This window comes from Chelonoidis abingdonii, chromosome 5, assembly GCF_003597395.2.
Source record: "Chelonoidis abingdonii isolate Lonesome George chromosome 5, CheloAbing_2.0, whole genome shotgun sequence".
In the NCBI taxonomy this organism is placed as follows: Eukaryota; Metazoa; Chordata; order Testudines; family Testudinidae; genus Chelonoidis; species Chelonoidis abingdonii.
The window spans coordinates 87,322,775-87,341,899 of record NC_133773.1 but is presented as its reverse complement, the minus strand read 5'-3'; the positions used below and the strand labels follow the sequence as shown (position 1 = coordinate 87,341,899).

General features: G+C 39.8%; 1 protein-coding gene across 3 annotated transcripts in view; it reads right to left on the bottom strand.

Annotated features, from left to right (window-relative positions):
• MTUS1 (microtubule associated scaffold protein 1) overlaps positions 1-19,125 on the bottom strand; it is a 199,851-nt gene that overhangs the window by 148,145 nt on the left and 32,581 nt on the right. For all 3 annotated transcript variants that reach the window (XM_032798203.2, XM_032798200.2, XM_075066429.1), the window contains exon 2: positions 2,076-4,423. In XM_032798203.2, the coding sequence (XP_032654094.1) occupies positions 2,076-4,226 (2,151 nt within the window). In that variant the 5' untranslated portion in view covers positions 4,227-4,423. The remainder of the gene's footprint in view (positions 1-2,075; positions 4,424-19,125) is intronic.

Sequence of the window (19,125 nt, the reverse complement as noted above, 5' to 3'; positions counted from 1 at the left end):
CAGCCATTCTGTACCATCTGCCAGGATACCGGGAGTTATTCCTGTTTTTACCCAGGCGCCCCCGGCCGACCTCACCTGAGGCCAGCCGGAGCACTCACGGGGATGACAAGGACGGCTACAACTCTTGCACCATGTACCGTCTGCCACCAGAGAAGGGAGAGGATGCTGCTGTTCAGTGCTGCGCATCACGCCTACAGCAGCACGCAGTAGACATACGGTGACATTGAAAAAAAGTCAATAAACGATTTTTTTCCCTTTTTCATGGGAGGAGGAGAGTTAAAGTGACAAAGATATACCCTGAATCACCGCGGACAATGTGTTTGACCCTACAGGCACTGGGAGCTCAGCCAAGAATGCAAATACTTTTCAAAGACTGCGGGGACTGTGGGATGCTGGAGTCCTCGGTCCCCCCCTTCCTCCATGAGTGTCCATTGATTCTTTGGCTTTCGTTACACTTGTCACACCAGCACTTGTTGCTGTGGCTCTGTTGATCATAGCCTGGAGATTTTTCAAATGCTTTGGCATTCGTCTCTGTAATAGAGCTCTGATAGAACAGATTTGTCTCCCCATAACCAGCCGATCAGAATCCAGTAAGCTCCTGTATGGTCCATGCTGGAACTCTTTTTGGATTTGGACATGCATCCTCCACCCCTGCTGATCAGAGCTCACGCTGGCAAACAGAAACGCAATTCAAAAGTTCGCAGGGCTTTTCTGTCTACCTGGCCAGCCAGCGCAATCCGAGTTCAGATTGCTTTCCAGAGCGGCCACAATGGTGCACTGTGGGATACCCGCCGGGGGCGAATACCCGTCCAATTTCGGGGCCACACTAACGCCCTAATCCGACATAGCAATACCGATTTGAGCACTATTCCTCTCGTCAGGGAGGAATACAGAAACCAGTTTAAAGAGCCCTTTATATCGATATAAAGGGCCTTGTTGTGTGGACGGGTGCAGGGTTAAATCGGTTTAACGCTGCTAAATTCGGTTTAAATGTGTAGTGTAGACCAGGCCTCAGTTTAACTGTTTTACTCAAGGCAATCAAGACCAAAGGAATTTAACCATAACATGGTCTCAGTATAAGAAACTAAAGAGACAGTAGATGGCATTATTGAAGTCAATTGGAATTTTGTCATCAACTTCCATGACGCCAGGATTTCACCCTAGACCAGAGTTCCTGGCTCCTAGTCAGTTACTTAGATTATACCTCTCCTGACTTATTCAATAGGTTCATGCTGGCAAATATTACAAAGGCAGACACTCAGTATCAGTGAGATAATGAAGTCATGATGGGTACATTTTAGACTTGATATTTGTTTAGCTAAGGTAGTTTAACTAGTGACTCTCTCTCTTACTTCTAAACAATAAATTGTGTCCAAAAAAAGATTTTTTTCCTGGTTCGTTTTAGATACCTGCTTTTGATTAGTTTATGGAGTATCCTGAACTTCCTGTACACCAAGCATCCAATGAAAGTGTGGATTACATAATTCCCATAAATTATCCTGATTTGGATATTATCTAATTTTATAACCAAGTAATTTAATTTCTGGTATGAGAAACTTATCTTGAGCTTTAAATTCCAAATAATTTTTCATTTAAAATTTTGGTAGATGTTAGAGTGTGAAGATACTCAAAAAGTTAATGTGCCTGTCATAACGAAGTGCACAGAAATAAGGATGTATTTTTAAAAGTTCCATACAAGTCAGACTGCAGAACTTCACTTATATCAGAGATTCTCATACACCATTTTGAAAATCCATGCCTGCTAGTCATATTCAGAGTATTTTTTTTACATGCAGTAGAACAGGACTGAGGCTGAACAGATGAACACATCCTTTTAAAAACAATGTTAAGTAGATGCATGTTTTAAGTAGTTAGCAAACAACTGAGATGGCAGGATTCCTTTCAAGATTTTCCCTCTCCCTCAGTATTATGGAGGTAGAATTAACTCCATAGTCAAGGCTGTATTGAGATTTACAGATTAAAATCTCACAATTTCCATTCAGGGCTATCCAATGTACGTTTCCAGATTTAACACATGCAAATCAGTTAATTGAACAGTAAATGCATAAACTTACCAAGGGAACAGGGTCAACTTCAAATGTTTCATTTGCTGGATCTTTTATTAGCTCTTCCGTTTCCAAAAGAGTTCCCAAATTGCAATTTGGCTCATTTTCAGTTCCACTCCAGTAGGTGCTTATGACACATGGCTGCGCCAAGGACTTTTTGCTTTCCATTTTTTCATTCAGTTTCCCTTTTGAGTTCTGTACACATGTTACAACTGCAGCAGAAACAGAGGAGGATGTTGAATTGGAGGAGCTTGCTTTGTCAATGTCTTCTGAAGTCTGCTTTACTGAAAGTGTTTTTGGAATTTTGTGAGAAGCATTCTTTGAATGAGTTGTAGCATGTACAACTTGGCTAGGAAAAAGCTGTTTATTAAGAGGTTGCTTATGAGGCTTAGTCATTGGTATTTCTGACTTAGTATCTCTCTCTAAGTCACGTTTTTCCCTCAATGCTTTGACGGAAGAGGGCAATTGCCTTGGAGAAGAAAGTGGTGACGACGATGAGGCAGTAGAGAGTTGAGGAGATCTCGGAGATATTTTTAATGAAGCATTATCTTTTGACTGTAACACAGCTCTTGATATAACTTTTGGCTTCACATTTTTAAAGTCTGGTTTTGGAAAGCTAACAATTTCAGCTTTTCTAGCTTTGGTTATTGTTGAAACAATAGGAGACCGATTTTTTGGTTTCACTGCAATTTGTTCAGAACTAGTTTTAAATGAAATCTTTCTATTGCAACCTCTCATTAATGCATCATTCTTTCCCAATTTAGAAGGCCCATCTCCAGCTTCTGCCAAAGCTGAAATAGAAAATCTTGGTTTTTTTGATCCTATCATAGGTGTAGGAATACATGAATCAGGACTGGTTTCACCAGCTGTTGGACTGAAGACCACAAAAGTTGCCTCACATTTCAGCTCAGCTGTAGCAGTCCCTTCTGGTTTTGGTATACTGCTTTGTATTGATTCAGACACTGCAAAATAGCTGGGTACATCTTGGAAAGCAGTGTTTTTAGCCGAGACATTTTGTTCTTTGGCTAAATGTTCACTCACTTTGTTTACCATCTGTTCTTGGTCTATACCTACATCAAAACTCTGTATTGGCAGAGCATATAAATCATTTACAGAGTAATTAATTACCATCCTGGTTGGAGATGTGTCAGTTTCGACATGTTCAGGTGTGCTATGCAAATACTTTTTTGAATCTTTATCCATATTAAAATCCTCTGGTGACACCGAATTCTTAGAGTGACAATCTAACCATTCAGCAACTAGTTTTAAGGACTGCATTTCCATTTCTTGGGACTCTCTATTTTGTGGTGCTACATCAACATAATTGGTGCCTTTTAAAGACTGTTCACTAACCCCTCCAACATCCGGAGAAGCAAGAGGTGGTACTACCAAATCTGAACAATTATTTGATGTGTTTGGGCCCCCTGAAGCTTCCAGCACAGATGAACTAGGAGGTTTTTCAGGGCTACTTGTCTCAAAACTTTTTCTCATATGCATTTCATCAGAAGAGATGCAAGTCAGAGGGAGAAATGCATCTTCATTTTCACTTCCCATAGTTTCCCTCAAGTTTTTAACCATATCAAGAGATTCATTGACACTAGTGACCCCTAATGCCACATGAGCAAAACCTACTTCATTTTCTATTTCAGAGTTTTTGCTCCATTCCAAAGAGGTAAGGTGCATTGTACAGTTACAGTCAATCTGTCTATAAGGCACTGGTTGATCAGTACTTTGATTCTGCACTCCTTTTAGAGCAAGGTTCTCTTTTAGGACGCTGGTTGGTTCCTTTAAGTTATGCTTCAAGACATAAATACAAGTCTGTTCAGTGGCAGAAGACACACATGTGGCATCAATATCGCTCAATGAAGCCCCCCTACAGATAAATTCACCCTCTGTCTTTTGTAGATCAAGTGCTTCAATACATTCCTGGTTTAAAGAAATAGTTGTGAAATCATTTACATCCTTAAAATCCATGTTGTTATCTTCATGCTCAGCCATTTTATTACATTGGCTAGCTGACTTTCCATTTATATTCGTGGTATGATTAATTGAGAGTGGTGTAGTTGTGTTACATGTAAATTTATTTCCATTTTCATCGCTGATAAATAAGGGAGACTGCAAGCCATTCTTCGCCTTACTTTCTGATTTTTCAACATTCATTCTTAGTTTTAGTTTAAAACTTGTGTCATCTTATTTGAACTTAAAATTCTAGAAAACGTAGGTTCTTCTGAGTGTTGGAGAATGCAAAGCTTGGCCCCAGAACAGTTCAGTTTTGTTATAAGACTCTCAGTTCTTCTTGCTTACATGCTCTTCACATATATCCACAAATGTTCTACAACTTGAACCCCTTATGTATTCTAAAATTAAGAAGAGACATGAAAGTTAGCTGAACCAGAATTTAATACCAGACATTTTATAGGCTGCTTAGTCTTTGAAAAAATTGTAATTTTTTACAAATGAAAATCCTTTTGCCTTAAAAAGTAATCAAAATTGAAATGTTCAACAGCCCTACCAGATAAACAGTTCAGAGTATCTACTAACAAAAGAGTAACTTTTTTAAAAAGTAAATCTAGATTATAACCCTCATTTCCACTATCCTCACAACTCTAGTACCACTCCTGCATTTAACGGGGGAGACAAAGTGTCAAGTAGCTGTCCACAATGTGTCAATATTTTCTGAAACTGAAAAGCAACTGCGTGGTAATTGGAAGCCAGAAAACAAAACTGGCTAACTCAAATATCAGTGAAGATGTTGCCTATACACATCCTTCATTTTTATTATTCTGCATTTAAAATGATTAGCTGTTTAGAGCTGTATTACGTGTGCCTCCTCTGTTGAAGATTCATACAGTTGAATATTTTAGTAGAGTCATCAATGGTTGGTATTTCTCAGCAAGTAGCTGGAGATTTCTGAACCACCACAAGTCTCACTCAAGTTTTTTTTTTATAGGATGTTCCAAACGGTTCAGGTCAAAACTTGTCAACCAGTACTGCAATGAGCTATAAGCATGTCCCAACCTAATCAGTACAAAATACCTACTATGAGGAAGGAGGAGACTAATATATAGAAGTCCCTGTGACCTTCCTTTCTCACCTCTTTATAGTCACCCTAAGCACAAAGGAGCAAAGCAAGGGACAGAGAGGCCCTGAGGAGAAGCCCTATTGGTAGGGCCCTATTCATAAGGCTTTTAAGAATTGCTGTATGCAAGTTTCTATAGGATACTGAAGGTCACCTGAGTTAGCATGAGTTGTAACTCTTCACCTTCCCCCCCAGACAATCAAAGTTTTTGAACACACCCTCCTTTTTGACAGACGTGACTTTGGGGCAGTCCTCATGTTCATCAAGTATTGCACAACCATTGAAAGTATAATTAGCATTAATGCAAGATAAGATAGCTGCAGTGCTTATATAATCCATTAAAAAAGCAGTGTCGAGAATGTTAAGGTTACATAGCTGTCAGTCACTAGAGTCAAATGACTAAATCATTGTTGCATACATAAACTTAAGTTTTCTCCGTGTGTAAATTGTACTACAGTGCTGTGTTGTGACTACATTGTAGTCTAGATTACAGACTTACATGACCATGCTGATGTAAAAATTCTTAGCATCTACTATTGTGTAGTATGAATAGCAGTCTATAAAAGGCCTCGCATACAATATAGTTATAGTGAAGTAGGTAAGGGCTACCCCGGCCTGCATAATTTGCTTGACACCTTACTAAACTATAAAAACAGTTTTTATTCAAAAATATAGCATGCAATCATGTACTTTAAGATCATATAGCAAAACAAAGTTATTTCCTGATTTTAATGCTTACCTGTCCATGCAATCTTAATTTTAGATCCAGTTATAGATTTTTTTTTTTGGTAGCTATTTGACTAGAAGCCACAGGGGTCCAACAGAAGAAGTAGTGGTCATTGCACAATCAGTTAATTATGCATGCTAGTCCTGAGTAAGGTTGGTCAATTGTTGATGCATAACCCTTTTACTGTTTACATTCATGCATAAAGGATGCTTTTCAAATACTCATTCATCATATCAAAACTGGTCTTCTGAGATATCATAAGAAAACAATTTCACTTATAAGCATCTACCCTTTCCAGCGAATTCTGATTAGAACTATGAAGATTTATGTTATTCCCTATAAAGGTGTTCTTTCCACTCTCAGAGGCTAAGCTGTTTTTGCTGCAACGTTTAGTCAGAGTTGACACTCAGCTACAAGACGTGAAGTTTTCAGACGAACCGAGTTTGAAGTGACTGAAAAGGTCATATCAGAAATGCATAGATAACCTTAAGTGACATTAACTAGTGCTTGCTGTAAGTATCCACACACAATTTAGACATGATATAGTCCTAAAAAAATGTAGTTGGTAAAGCATGTCCGCATTTTATTTTATTGTCTTAATTTACAAGAGCACCGAGTGATTATTTTGCATTCTAACTTCATTAAACAGGAAATCTTCTAAACAATGTAGTCAGTATATGACCATATCTAATTCAACCAGTTTAATGCTGAAGTCATAGGAAACAAGATTAAACTGACTTAAGTAAAACAGCACACAAATAACTTGTGTATCTGTGCAGAAATTAATTCTTTGAGAGCCAATGCACCATTGAATGAAACAAACAGTGTATTGAAAGGCAGACTATGATGAGTAGAGCTGAATAGGAAACATTTCCTGTCTTTCAGAAATGTAAAATAAACTTGCATTCCTCATCAGAATGTAACTGAAACTTCAAGAGGTCTCAGGTAAGAGCATTGTGGTTGGTATAGTCACCTGGAATCTGGGACACCCACGTTCAAGTCCCTACTACAATAATATTTAATTATTTCCTGGCAAAAATGTTTAGTTGAAACTAGTATGTTCCCACAAAAAAAAAAAAAGAGTTTTGACAAATTTTCATTTTTGATTTAAAAAAAGTACACTGAGTCTCTCATTCAGCTCTGGTAAGTTTGTCTCACTTGTAACAGTTATGTAAGCCCATGTTCCAGGCCTTCAACAGCAGCTCCATTCATGTAGCAATTGGTGTTACAAAGTGGCAACTGATCAAGTTTTTAAGTATACAAAAATAGTACATAACTGCACATACGTGGCCTACTGTAGATGTGTAAATTCTAAGGCCAGCAGGTATGACTGATCATCTACTCTGACCTCCTATGTAACAAACTGTAGAACTTGCCAAAATAATTCTTTGAACACATTTTAGAAAGACATCCAATCTTGATTTAAAAATTGCCAGTGACGGAGAATCCACCCAACCCTTCATAAATTGTTCCCGGCCAATGGGAGCTGCAAAGCCAGCGCTCTAAGCAGGGGCAGAGGCAGTGCGCACTTGTTAACTTTAATCTACCTATGTTTATCAAACTAGAGAAGATATGGCAGTGTAGCTTTAAAGCAAGCTAGCTGAATCAATACAAATCGTCATTGTGCTAGATTACAGCTAGCTTAGGTATGCTTACCTACATAGATGTACCCTAAGAGTTGAATATTATGAAGGAACCAGAGACTAGAACAAGTTGAATCTCTATTTCCCTTAATTCAGAGGTGTACATTTATACATTCAATGATTTTCAGATTATGAGATGTCATAAATCTGCCAAGGGTATGGGCAACATAAATTACTACATTTGAAGGCTGTGAAGATGAAGGAAAGGAAAGAATTAAATGTAGCTGAGGATATAACTAGGATCGGATGAAATTAAAATGACTCCTTTTTGAACCGATAGGTCTGACCAACCAACCATGCATGACATCTGTTCTGAAATCTCTCTTCTAGATTCTCCCTGTTTGGGTTGGCCTTGATTTTCAATATTGCATCTTGAGACCCCTGGCTACTTTCCCTATGCCTCCTGTAGCCACTCATTCAGAAGCCAGTGTTTCCTATACCCTCTCTTTTGCAAGGGATGAAGCTTAGAGAGGCAAGAGCTAGCACTCAAGTTGATGGACACAATGGACTTGCCTAGGAGGCAAGGCATAGGGTAGTATCAAAGATATGGTATTGAGTCAACTTAAAATGCTGTACTTTCTAGTACTGTTGTACTGGTGTTACTGTAAGTACAGAGTCAATACTGAGTCACATTAAGCAGTGATTTATTTTGTGTGCTAATGGAAGTTGCCTTGATTAGCTTTGCAGGAAAAGAAACCAATGCTAGTCATTTGCCTATACATCCCAACACTTACATAAAAGCTAAGATCAGGCACAAGCACTTTGTTTTCCTCTATTTTCAAACAAATATTCTACATCCCCCCCTGCCCCAATCTCTTTCAACTAGTGGTTCATTAATGGAGAAAAAAAGAAGTTTTGGTGCTCATGAGACAGCTGTCTTTTTGCTTACCTGGGGGCTGATAGCTTCTTTGTCTCTGTTTTTCCACACTCCATTTCTTGGAACGTTTTCTACCATGTTCAAAACATTGTGTTTAAATTTGGGAAAAAAATACTGTACAAGTCATTTTTGTCTTGAGCGACACTTCTAATTCTGTCTTTTCAGCTTGTTTAATGCAAATCTTTCCCTATTGATTTTTCTCTTGAATATTGTCAAGTTAGTTGGGATACCTGATCTATCCTAACCCCTTCTCAATTAGCTCTTCCTGCCCCAATCACTTGGTTCTTCCCACTCTTCAGTATTCTACTCATCACAAAATTCCTCCAAACATGCCCCCACTTGCTTCTCATCCTATCCAAAGTGAGTCAAAGTACTTCTTGTTTTTCCTTTTGGATGAGTAGAGGGCCTCTGTCAGGAGAAGGGGTCCCTATGTCTTCAACAAAAGCCAGATAGGAGGCATTGTCTAAGGTCCCCTCTTCTATAGCAGATCATGGGAAAGGAGAGCAGCAATAAGGATCTCTCTTCTGAAGCCCTGCAAAGTATGAAGGATGTCTGAATAAATGCTCAACTCCCACTCACATGGGAAATCTCAGTGAAACTGAAATGACTGCAGGGACACTTCTTGTTTGATGACATATGCTCCTCAACAGGTGGGAGCTGCTGCCTGCTACAAGTCTCCTCTTGACTGACAAGTTTAAGACTTTGCATAAGAGACTGTTAAGGAGAATACCTAAAACAGGAATATAAACCTAGGGAACAGCACAGAAGGCGCCAACACCATCAGGTTGCAGGCAAGGAAAGAGAGCCTAGAGAGCGTCATTCAAGTAGCACAAGCTATTCATGACTCCCAGAAAAAAAGATTTTAATTTTCCAAGTCATAAGCTTGAAACTATGCCATTAGATTTGGAAATCAAGGCAGAACTGTGGCCTTAGCTGTCTAATGCAAACACATTCATAGTACTAGAATTTCTACTTTACAATCAGAAAAACAGATTACAATTGTATAGTATGTTTTGCACTACAAACAATGGGTGTTAAAAGTCAGTTAACAACTCATGTCCCTGAAATTCTTGGCATTACCACATTCTGGTGTGGAATCCCTTCTTCCTTGAATTATATGCCCCTACCCTCCTACCCCCCAACCCATAGTATAGACCACTATGTAATCCAATAGTAATGTATAGTGTCAGCACAGCAGTATGAGTTTGGCGAAACACACTGGCTTGAGTTAATGCAATTTCATAGATTAAGGCAATCATTTACTGACTTCTTGTGTATAGCAGACCATAGAACTTCACCCACTAACAAAACACAACTAGCAGAATTTATGGGGTTGAACTACAGCATACATTTTAGAAAGACAAGTCTTTACAGAGTCTGGATTATCAACTTTAATTTACAATATAATGGAATAAAATAAATGCAGTATTACTATTTAGCATTACAGATTAATATAACAACTCACCAACAGTTTGATTCTTACCTGAAAGAGAGAAGTCAGGTAAGCTGGGGCAGAGTCTAATGACTTGAAAATGCAATATGGAATAAGACTTCTTGCTAATGTATCCTTTACGTGGTATGAATTAAACAGTAGGATCCATAGGATGTCCCACTATGATCTTTAAAAAGATATGGCCAGTACAAAAGAAGTTATCACTCCAGAAAGATCACCACCATAGTGAGGGGAAAACTAACTTTTGCCACTAGTCCAGCAATCTTGCTGTATTTTGATGCAAAAGATTGAGAGGTTCCAGCAAATCTTCAAATTGGAAATTGAAGTGTTCACTGATTAAATATGAAGGTGACATCAGTGCAATAGTTCCTGTATATTTTGACAAAGTTCTGTTTTATACATTGTGAACACAAGAGGCTAGCATAACTGCATCAAAGAAGTTGGAAGAGGAGGCTGGAGGTTTTCACAAATTGGTGAGACAGTTGAGGCTTTTAGCATCCAAGTAGGTGTGGTAGCTTGCTTGAGATTGAGAAACATTTTAGCAGAAACATTCAGCTAAAGTGAAAAGTAGTGAAATAGTGTTGATACTGCAATTTTCATCTTTCAAGCTAAAACATAAAAAAAGGGTATAATGGGATAGCTGCAGACTCTAAACTCTGGAATACAATGCATCAGTTACACTGTTCAGGAAAAAGTGGAAAAATTCTAAAGCAAGAGGTGAATTCTGAAGCTTATTCCATGACCATGGAATAATAGCACACTAGCCCCTGATCACAACATCTCATTGGAGGAAAAAAAAAAAAAAACCACAAACACCACACACACTATTTTACTCACTCCCCAAAACAAGGAGAGTCTATCAGGTAGTCTATCCCAGGGCAAGGAGATGAACTACCTAAATAAAAAGAGATAGTATTTAATCAAAGTTGTACAGAGCAGTTCTAAAGGAACAGCCCGATTTATTTTGTAACAGCATGAAGCTGCCTGACAACACTGCTCTAGCCCTAAAACAGATTCTCCATCTGCTAGTTTAGTGAATGCTGATAGCCTGTCTGCAGTCTTCCAAGGGCTAAAATTCCAGTAGATTCTTGTAAAGAAAGAAGCTGGGTATAGATCACTCAACACAATGCCAGGTGGAGGTTGTGTTTGTGTCTCACCCACATGATTCAGAATTGGCCTAGAAGTTCAGCCTTCTGGAATCATGTCTTAATGTTTGCTAGCTGAATGTGGTTCCCTCTCAGTTCAAGGGGATAAAACCCTGAATGGGGAAGAATGCCGTGGGGAACTAGAGGAACTGCAGTCTTGTGGTGTGCACTACATGCAGACTTTATACTGAAGGTCTAAAAAAAGTTGAGGTCTAACAAGACCATTTCTAGATTACCTGAAGTGACTAGAAAACCCTGTGCTGTGCTACCAAAGGATAATTAGAATTTGTATTTTAACAGGCAAATAGTTGCATCGGTATCTATTTCAATTACTTTAAGCAACTAGAGCCAGGGAGAAGAATTTTCTAAAAATTATACATTAAAATAAATGTTGCTTGTTGTTTTGCAACAAGTGACACTAACTATTAAATCACTTACCATTTCCAGTTTATCCAGCCTCTAGATCAGAATTCTAGGCTTTCCTATACCTTAAAAGCCATCCAAGGTTCACATTCAAGTTTTTGCTTCTCAAGTTGTTCTCCTATTCAAAGCACTTAGCTGTCAACAGCTTCCAATGGAGCATAAATTAAACACCCATAACCCCACTCACTCCCCGCCCCCGCCATCACTTCACTGTGTTGCATGCCCTGCATGTCAAAGCTAGAACACTCCTTTGACTTCAACTGAAGAATGATTCAAAGCAAGTGCAGCTTATACACAAATGCCATGTGCTGTCTGTATGATGTGCCACTTAAGTGGGCAGCCATGTTCTAAAGAAGCTGAATAAGGTGAACTTTAGCTGTTAACTCACGACTGGATTACTATGAATAAAAAGAAGCATGAAAAACCATGGCAAGGTCCACATACTAAGATGATAAAAGTTGCTTTCTGAGAGCAAGCAAATAGGCACTCATTGCCATAATCCATACACACTGGAAGATGCAACAATCCAACAAGACTGACTCCAACTAAGTTGCCAATGTCATTAATAGGTGACAGCTCTCTGACATCTTTTTGGTTTGTCTTCTCCGGGTTAAAAGAAATGGAGCCTCAGTTAGTTTTCATCCTCTCTCCCAAGTCAAGCAGGTGCCAAGTACCGGTAATTCATTCATTTGCAGCAACTGGATTCAGTGAAATCCTTGGAACTTTATGCCATTTTCTTACTAATGGCAACGCTGTCCGCATCTTACTAATCCTTGGAAGACTTTATGAGGTATATATTGGTTAAAAATATGCCTTTGCACGACATAATTGCACCAGCTAGATTTCCAAGGCTTATGAATAAAATGATGAGTTACAAGTAGCAGTAGTATAGTGATTGTTTGGACAACATGGTTATCCTTATGTAACCCTTTGTTTACCTATCTACTTTTAAAGTGACTGGTGACCAGATGTCCAGATATTATTGGGACCACCCCAATATTAAGGCGATGTCATATACATATGAAACTTTCCCCCTTCCTCCCCTCCCCCAAAAAGGGGTACATTTTCCCCCCCACACTTGCTATCTGGTCACCTCACTGATGACTAAAGTGTCCCAGGCCAGATCAGCTCAGCTAGACATGCTATTGACCAAGAAATTAAGAAAGTGAGTTTATTACAAAGTGGTTGAGTGAAGTCAGAAAGAGATGAAAGATTCTCCTATTCCTACCACTAGAAGAAATTCAATTCTGTATTAGTGGGAACAAGATGTCAACACTCCACATTTCACCATTGCTGCATCCTTTAGACCCGAGATAGGAGGAAGTTAAGTAGAATTAAAATTTGACATTTATATCCTTAAGGCATATGGCATTTAGTTTCTTTCATATACACCACATTGTCCAAACTATTTTATGAGTCATTTGAAGGCTTCTTGGATCTGAGCTAAGAACTTACTCACCCTTTGGAACAGAATTCATACAAGTGAAAGATTGCTCAGGTTTCAGGCACTCTGACAAATGAGATCCCAATAGCCTGTAGGAAACCAGTATTTGGGCCAGAGCACTACTGTTGTTTGGTACTGAATTATCTTTCTAGACACCCTGGACATGAGAGAAAAGGGCAACATATAAGCCAAAAAGCCTGGCCAGAGAACTGACAGTGCTCAATTTTCCATGCAAGTGCTAGGAAGAAAGCTTTGCTAATTTCCTGTTGGATCAGATAGCAAGGGGGCCTCCCTAAGGGAGGGACCACTTGTTAGCCAACTGACGATCTTCTGATCTTATTCCATTCCTCTGCTTACAAGGCATGTCAGCTTAGCCAGTTGGCCTGAATTTTTGCCCTGGATACAGACAGCCTTGCCTGCAATATAACATTTTCCACAACCTACTACCATAGAGTGCACAAATCACAGTTCCAAACAATTGGACCGTGAGTGGCCGACGCAGTTTTGCTGCCTCCTAGCCCCCACTCAGTTTGTGGTTCCAGGAGTCACAGGAAAATTAGGGTCCCAGTTTTTTTGGCAGCTTCTCAGGCCCTACTGCCTGTCCTGCTACAATGATTTCAGCAACTGGGAGAGGGAGGCCTCACCAGAGCCTGCAGACCAGTGTAGACTGATGTTATCAATTCCTCCACTCCTATCTAGTCCACACAACTCTTCTCAGTCTGCTGCAGTCCTGCTGGAGCTGTAGTGCACCCACCTGCCTCTTTGCTCTGCTTGCTGCTGGCCAAATGAGCAGAACTGCTGCTGGGCACTGCATTCTACTTGCCACAGGCCAAATGACAAACTGCTGCTGAGCTCTACCCACATAAGGCAACTAGAGCAGAGCTGAGAACTGTAAGGTACAAAGGGATCAGTAGCTTAAAATAACCAGAGAATCTCTCTCACCCAGCGAAGTATTCCCAGTAGCAAACCAGAAATGTAGTCTCCTCCCCCTAAAACTTCAGCTCTCTACAGGTCCTCTTATCCAATCTCAGTAAGCATCAATCTTCATCAGGGTGATCCCATACCCAGTCATTGTCCAGGTGGTTCCCAAGAGGTGCTGATATTTTGTATATTACCCAGGTACAAAACTTAGTTTGGGGACATTGGGGTATAATTTAGTTATCTACATTTAATATGTAAACAAGGTATGCCTCTCTCAGTCAACTCGCCTTGCTCTCCAGCAGAGTGCTCACGGAGTTACTTCTCTTCTCTCATAGGCTTCAGACTACAGAGCATACAAACAACTCAATTTTGCACTCTAGAACATTCTTGAATTTTATTTGCAGAATTCAATGCAAGACTCTTAATTCACTCTTTGAGCTCTTTAATTGACAAATTTCCTGCAAAAATTCATTAACATGCAGAGGATGTAGCAGAGGCACTGAAAACCATTTGCACTGATTCAGTGTTACCTTCACAACCACAAAGGCAAGAACTGTGGCTTTCCACTATGAACTATTAACATTCTGCATCAGTTGATTCCTACGTTTACTGGGAGGTCTGTAAAACGGTGACAGGAATGGCTGTTGTTCATAGAATCAGAAGTGCCCACAAGCTGCCGACCTGCAGCAGTGATTGCCCTACTGAAGCCTGGGAAACCCCTAGAGGATGCAGCTAGCTGCACCCCATGTCTCTCCACCCAACCACCAACAACCTCATGGAATGGGTACTACTCCTCCATCCGTCCAATACTGAAGACATCCTCCCAGCAGAGCAAGCAGGATTTCACCCAAAGAAGAACTGTTGTGACCAAGTAGCTTCACTTTCCAGCCACGCTGAGGCAGGATTCCAATGTAAGTTGAAGACAGGAACTGCCCTTGTTGATCCATCCTCAGCATATGACACTGTCTGGAGATACGGCCTCCTCTTCAAGGTCTCCTGCGTCATTCACTGCCGGCAAACAATACGCCTCTTGGCAGCAATGACTGGGGACTACCGCTTTAAGGTGTACCTTAAATGGTCAGATCAGTAGAACAAGAACTCTTAACTTGGGCATCCCTCAGAGCTCTGTCCTGGCCCCAACACTTTTTAATCTTTACATCATGGACATACCAGCGATGGAGTCAAGGAAATTCATGCAGGCAGATATTGCCCAAGCCTCCATACCACTAGCTGCAACCTAGCCCGAAATCTTAGTACAATGGCCAATTATTTCCAATGCTGGAAACTTAGGCCTTATATTATATATATTATAAACACACACACAGTGTAACTACTTTCCACCTGAACAATAAAATGGCTAATACCAAACTTGATGTGTAGTTCTGTGATGAGAGCATCAGCCACAAAGCTAATCCAAAGCATCTTGGCAATACATTGGACAGGAGTTTGACCTTACAACAACATTCCAAGAACACCCGTGATAAGGTCAAGTCTCGTGTCACGCTTATCAGAAAATAGGCTGAAACAGTCCATGGACCATACAAACCACAATTGCCTTGGTTTACTCTGCAGCTGAATATCATGCACCACTGTGGTCTCATAGCAGTCACACTGAATTCCTTGACACTCAACTCAATAAAGCTAACTACGTGCATAGTGTTGGGAATAGTCAAATCTACTCCAGTTGGCTGGCTCCCAGTTGTATCGCACATCCAGCCTCCACAGATTAGAAGAGCTGCTCAGACATCTTGCTTTCGTAATTATGTTAATGCAAATACAAGGATCCCAGTGCATCAGGACCTGCAGAACCCACCACAGATGAGATTAAAATCCAACAACCCTCTATGGAACCGCATCACCGTCTCACATGAGCACTTTGACCACTCAAAACAAACAGCTTATCATTGATCCTGTTCAGGAACCACCAAGTTTTGATTTATATCAGAAAGACTGGTGCAGGACATCTCATGGGAGAGGTGGACAAACGCTCTTTAAATGGAAAATGAGGCAAATACCTGTATACGACTGTGGTAACCTGGCACAAATGATAGAGCACATAACATCTGAATGTCCCCTTTGTTCTTTTGTCAGGAGCCTGAAGGACATTCATCAGCTCACTGCTGCAGCAACATGCTAGCTATTGAACTTAGATATAAATTTGTAGTTGTTACTACCTACCCAAGCCATATGAAAGAAGTTGATTCCTCGTACACATGCTGGAGAAAGGTTCCTGTTTGCTACTGGTGAGTGGCTTTTTCCATCTGACATCTTAGGATTTGGCGAGTTTAGCCCAAGTTAAGATATTAACAAGCTTCTTTCTCTTCCTCACATGCACAAGTTTCTCTTCACTCTGATAAGGTATTTTGGGGAGGATTTTTGTGGCAGCTCATTGAAACATTTATAGTTCCTTAAATCAGAAGTGCAAGAGCCTGGATGCCTATCAGGGGAGAATGCAAAGTTATAGTATTAGGGGCCCCCCTACTACAAACCAACCAGCCATCTTACATGCCCATTTAGCATGCTCAAGTTCACATATTCAGATTTCTTATTTTCATCCTACTTTCAGTCTCAAGCAGGCACAACTCTGTCCCGTTCTCCCCCAGCCCTCAATTCCTAAGGGATTTTACATGTCTGCTAATGGTTTGCCCCCCATCACCAGTTCTTGACTATTATGTCATATGCAATATCTGGTTTGTGTCCCACGCCATTACGATAGTCTGTGTCTATTTATACAAATACCTCATCTTATGACTGGATTTAAGCAATATATAGAAAGGTTTTATTTAGCATCCCTGTTACATTACTGTTTGGGAGACAGAGAAAGTTTAAAGATTCAAGTTGGCACGTTTTGTTTGCCCTTCAGCTTTATTAAACTAAAAAAACTTTCACTTCATTACAGCCATCATTCCACAGAGCAGGTAGCTTATGTTACGTTAGTTATAGTAGTACTTAAATGTAGCCAATTTTAAATAAATTAAAGCAGGGAAAAGAAAAAGATGTTTATTACTGTCTTTACTGGTCTATTTCTAACTTAGATTAAATGCCTTAAGAACTTGCTGTAGACCACACAGTAAGATACTAACTTCAATAAGTATTAACATTCCAGTAAATTAGAAAATCTAGTTGTTTAAGCCAAGAGACTACTGAAACCAGACCATTCCAGGAACTAGTGCTTATTTTCTACTTTGTTTTTTAACAAAGAGTATAATGTACCAACTGCTCCACATATTCTTTTTTCCATGTCACACCAAAGACTGGTGCACAGTAATCTTGAATAAAATAGATTAGAAGAGAGATGTAGCACCTATTTGGATGCTGTAATGCAATACAGGCCTGCTAAATAAGACCTGCTGTGTCCTCTCTTTTATATGCCAAAATTAAACAGAACATGCCTCACTATTCAGCTTTATTTGCATGTTGACTACTGGTATGTGTAGTCAGTAGAATACATTCAATAGGTCCACCTCTTAAAGTAGTTTCTAACAAAAATAAGTAAAGGCTATTCTAAATCCAAGTCTCATAACCACCACAACTTTACTGCCATATCAAAACAGTAGGTCCACTGTTTAGGGTAGGTTAACCAGTCAAACAGCAGCAGCAATGCTAAAGCCAATTTGGAGGAATAAAAACATCTCCCTGGAATCCCAGCTGAAACTGCTGCATGCATTAGTCATCTTCATTTTTCTGTATGCGTGCGAGACATTGACCCTTACGGCAGAACTTGAATGGAAAATATACGTAGTAGAGATGAGATGCTTCCGTAAAATCCTGGGCATCTCCTACTTTGACCATGTCACTAACAAAGAGGCCCGCAACACCCCCCCCCCCCATGTGCTGGGTTATATGAAGATCTCCTGACGATCGTAAAGAAACACAAGCTGAAGTGGTACAGCCATATAACAAGATCATCTGCCTATCCAAGATCCTCCTCCAAGGGACAGTACAGGGGAAGAGAAGACAAAAGAATAGATGGATTGACAACATAAAAGAGTGGACAGGAATTGACTTTGTGGAGACTCACGCACTGACACAATCATCAGGGGGTGGACGCTCATCAACGATGGTGCCCCAATGACCAGTGTAGTTATGGGAGTGATGATGATCTTGAAGAACCAATCAAATGCATCCCACCACAGAGCAACATGATGTCACTTAGATACATAAGGGTAAGTACATTTGTTTTACACAAGAAATTTTGAATACATGACAAAATTTGCTAGTTCTCAATACTAACGACAACACTAAATATGTAACCTAAAAAAGCAGAGCACTTGACAAGTATCTACCGCGTACAAGATGTATGAACAAGCATACTTAATATTAAAGCTCTTATAATAAAGCATAGGTAAAGCCTTTCCATCATTGTGAACAAAACAGTGGAGGCACATGCTCTAAGCTTGTCATTAGAGAGGTGACAGCACCTATGGTAACTGAAGTAATAGCTTGAACACCACCACTACCACACAGCAGAACAAAAGGCATTATTAATATACCAGAATAAGATTTAAAAAGAACAAATTCAATATACACTTTTGAAGTACAAGCTTCACTTATGTATTTACATCACATTTTTGCAGAACAGTCTAATCATCACACAAGTAGACTAGCCTTTTACATTTGTTTAGTTGGCACTTGCCCAAGAGAAGAAATGCTCAGTATTGATATTTTAACTTTCAGGTTCTCATACAACAACAGAAATTTGCAATCTTTAACGTTTGACATTTCAGGAAAAATTTCCAGTGGTTTGTTTTTAAACAAAATTAATTAATTTTGCCTTGGCTTTTAAATAAGTAAAAATGGAAGTTACTGTACATTTGACTTGATAGTGTCCCTTGAATTTGTGGTCATAGGAAGCCATTAAGTGTCACTCCAGATTTTAAACAGAAGTATGCAAAAAGTGCCTTGGTGCCCTTGATAAATTATAACAGCAGCAAGCACACCAGCAGCTCCCAGATATCAATCCACTGCCTCCCCAATATCCTGATTGGATAGACTGACCTTGCAACATGTCCATGAGGACAATGAACTCAGATTATTTGGATTGGGCAGGAAAGTGGATTTCAAGTTATTGGCTCCCTCTTTGATGAATGCTGAATCATTAGTCCCCCCTCAAATTAAGGCAGGACTGCCACATATGCATTTCATGTGGCCCATGAGGATTTGGCAGTCCAGTCATGCATTCCCACTTCTGAGGCCTGGTCTACACTACACGTTTAATCGATTTAAAGAGCGTTAAATCGATTTAATGCTGTACCCGTCCACACTACAACGCCCTTTATATCGATATAAAGGGCTCTTTAAATCGATTTCTGTACTCCACCCTGACGAGAGGAGTAGCGCTAAATTC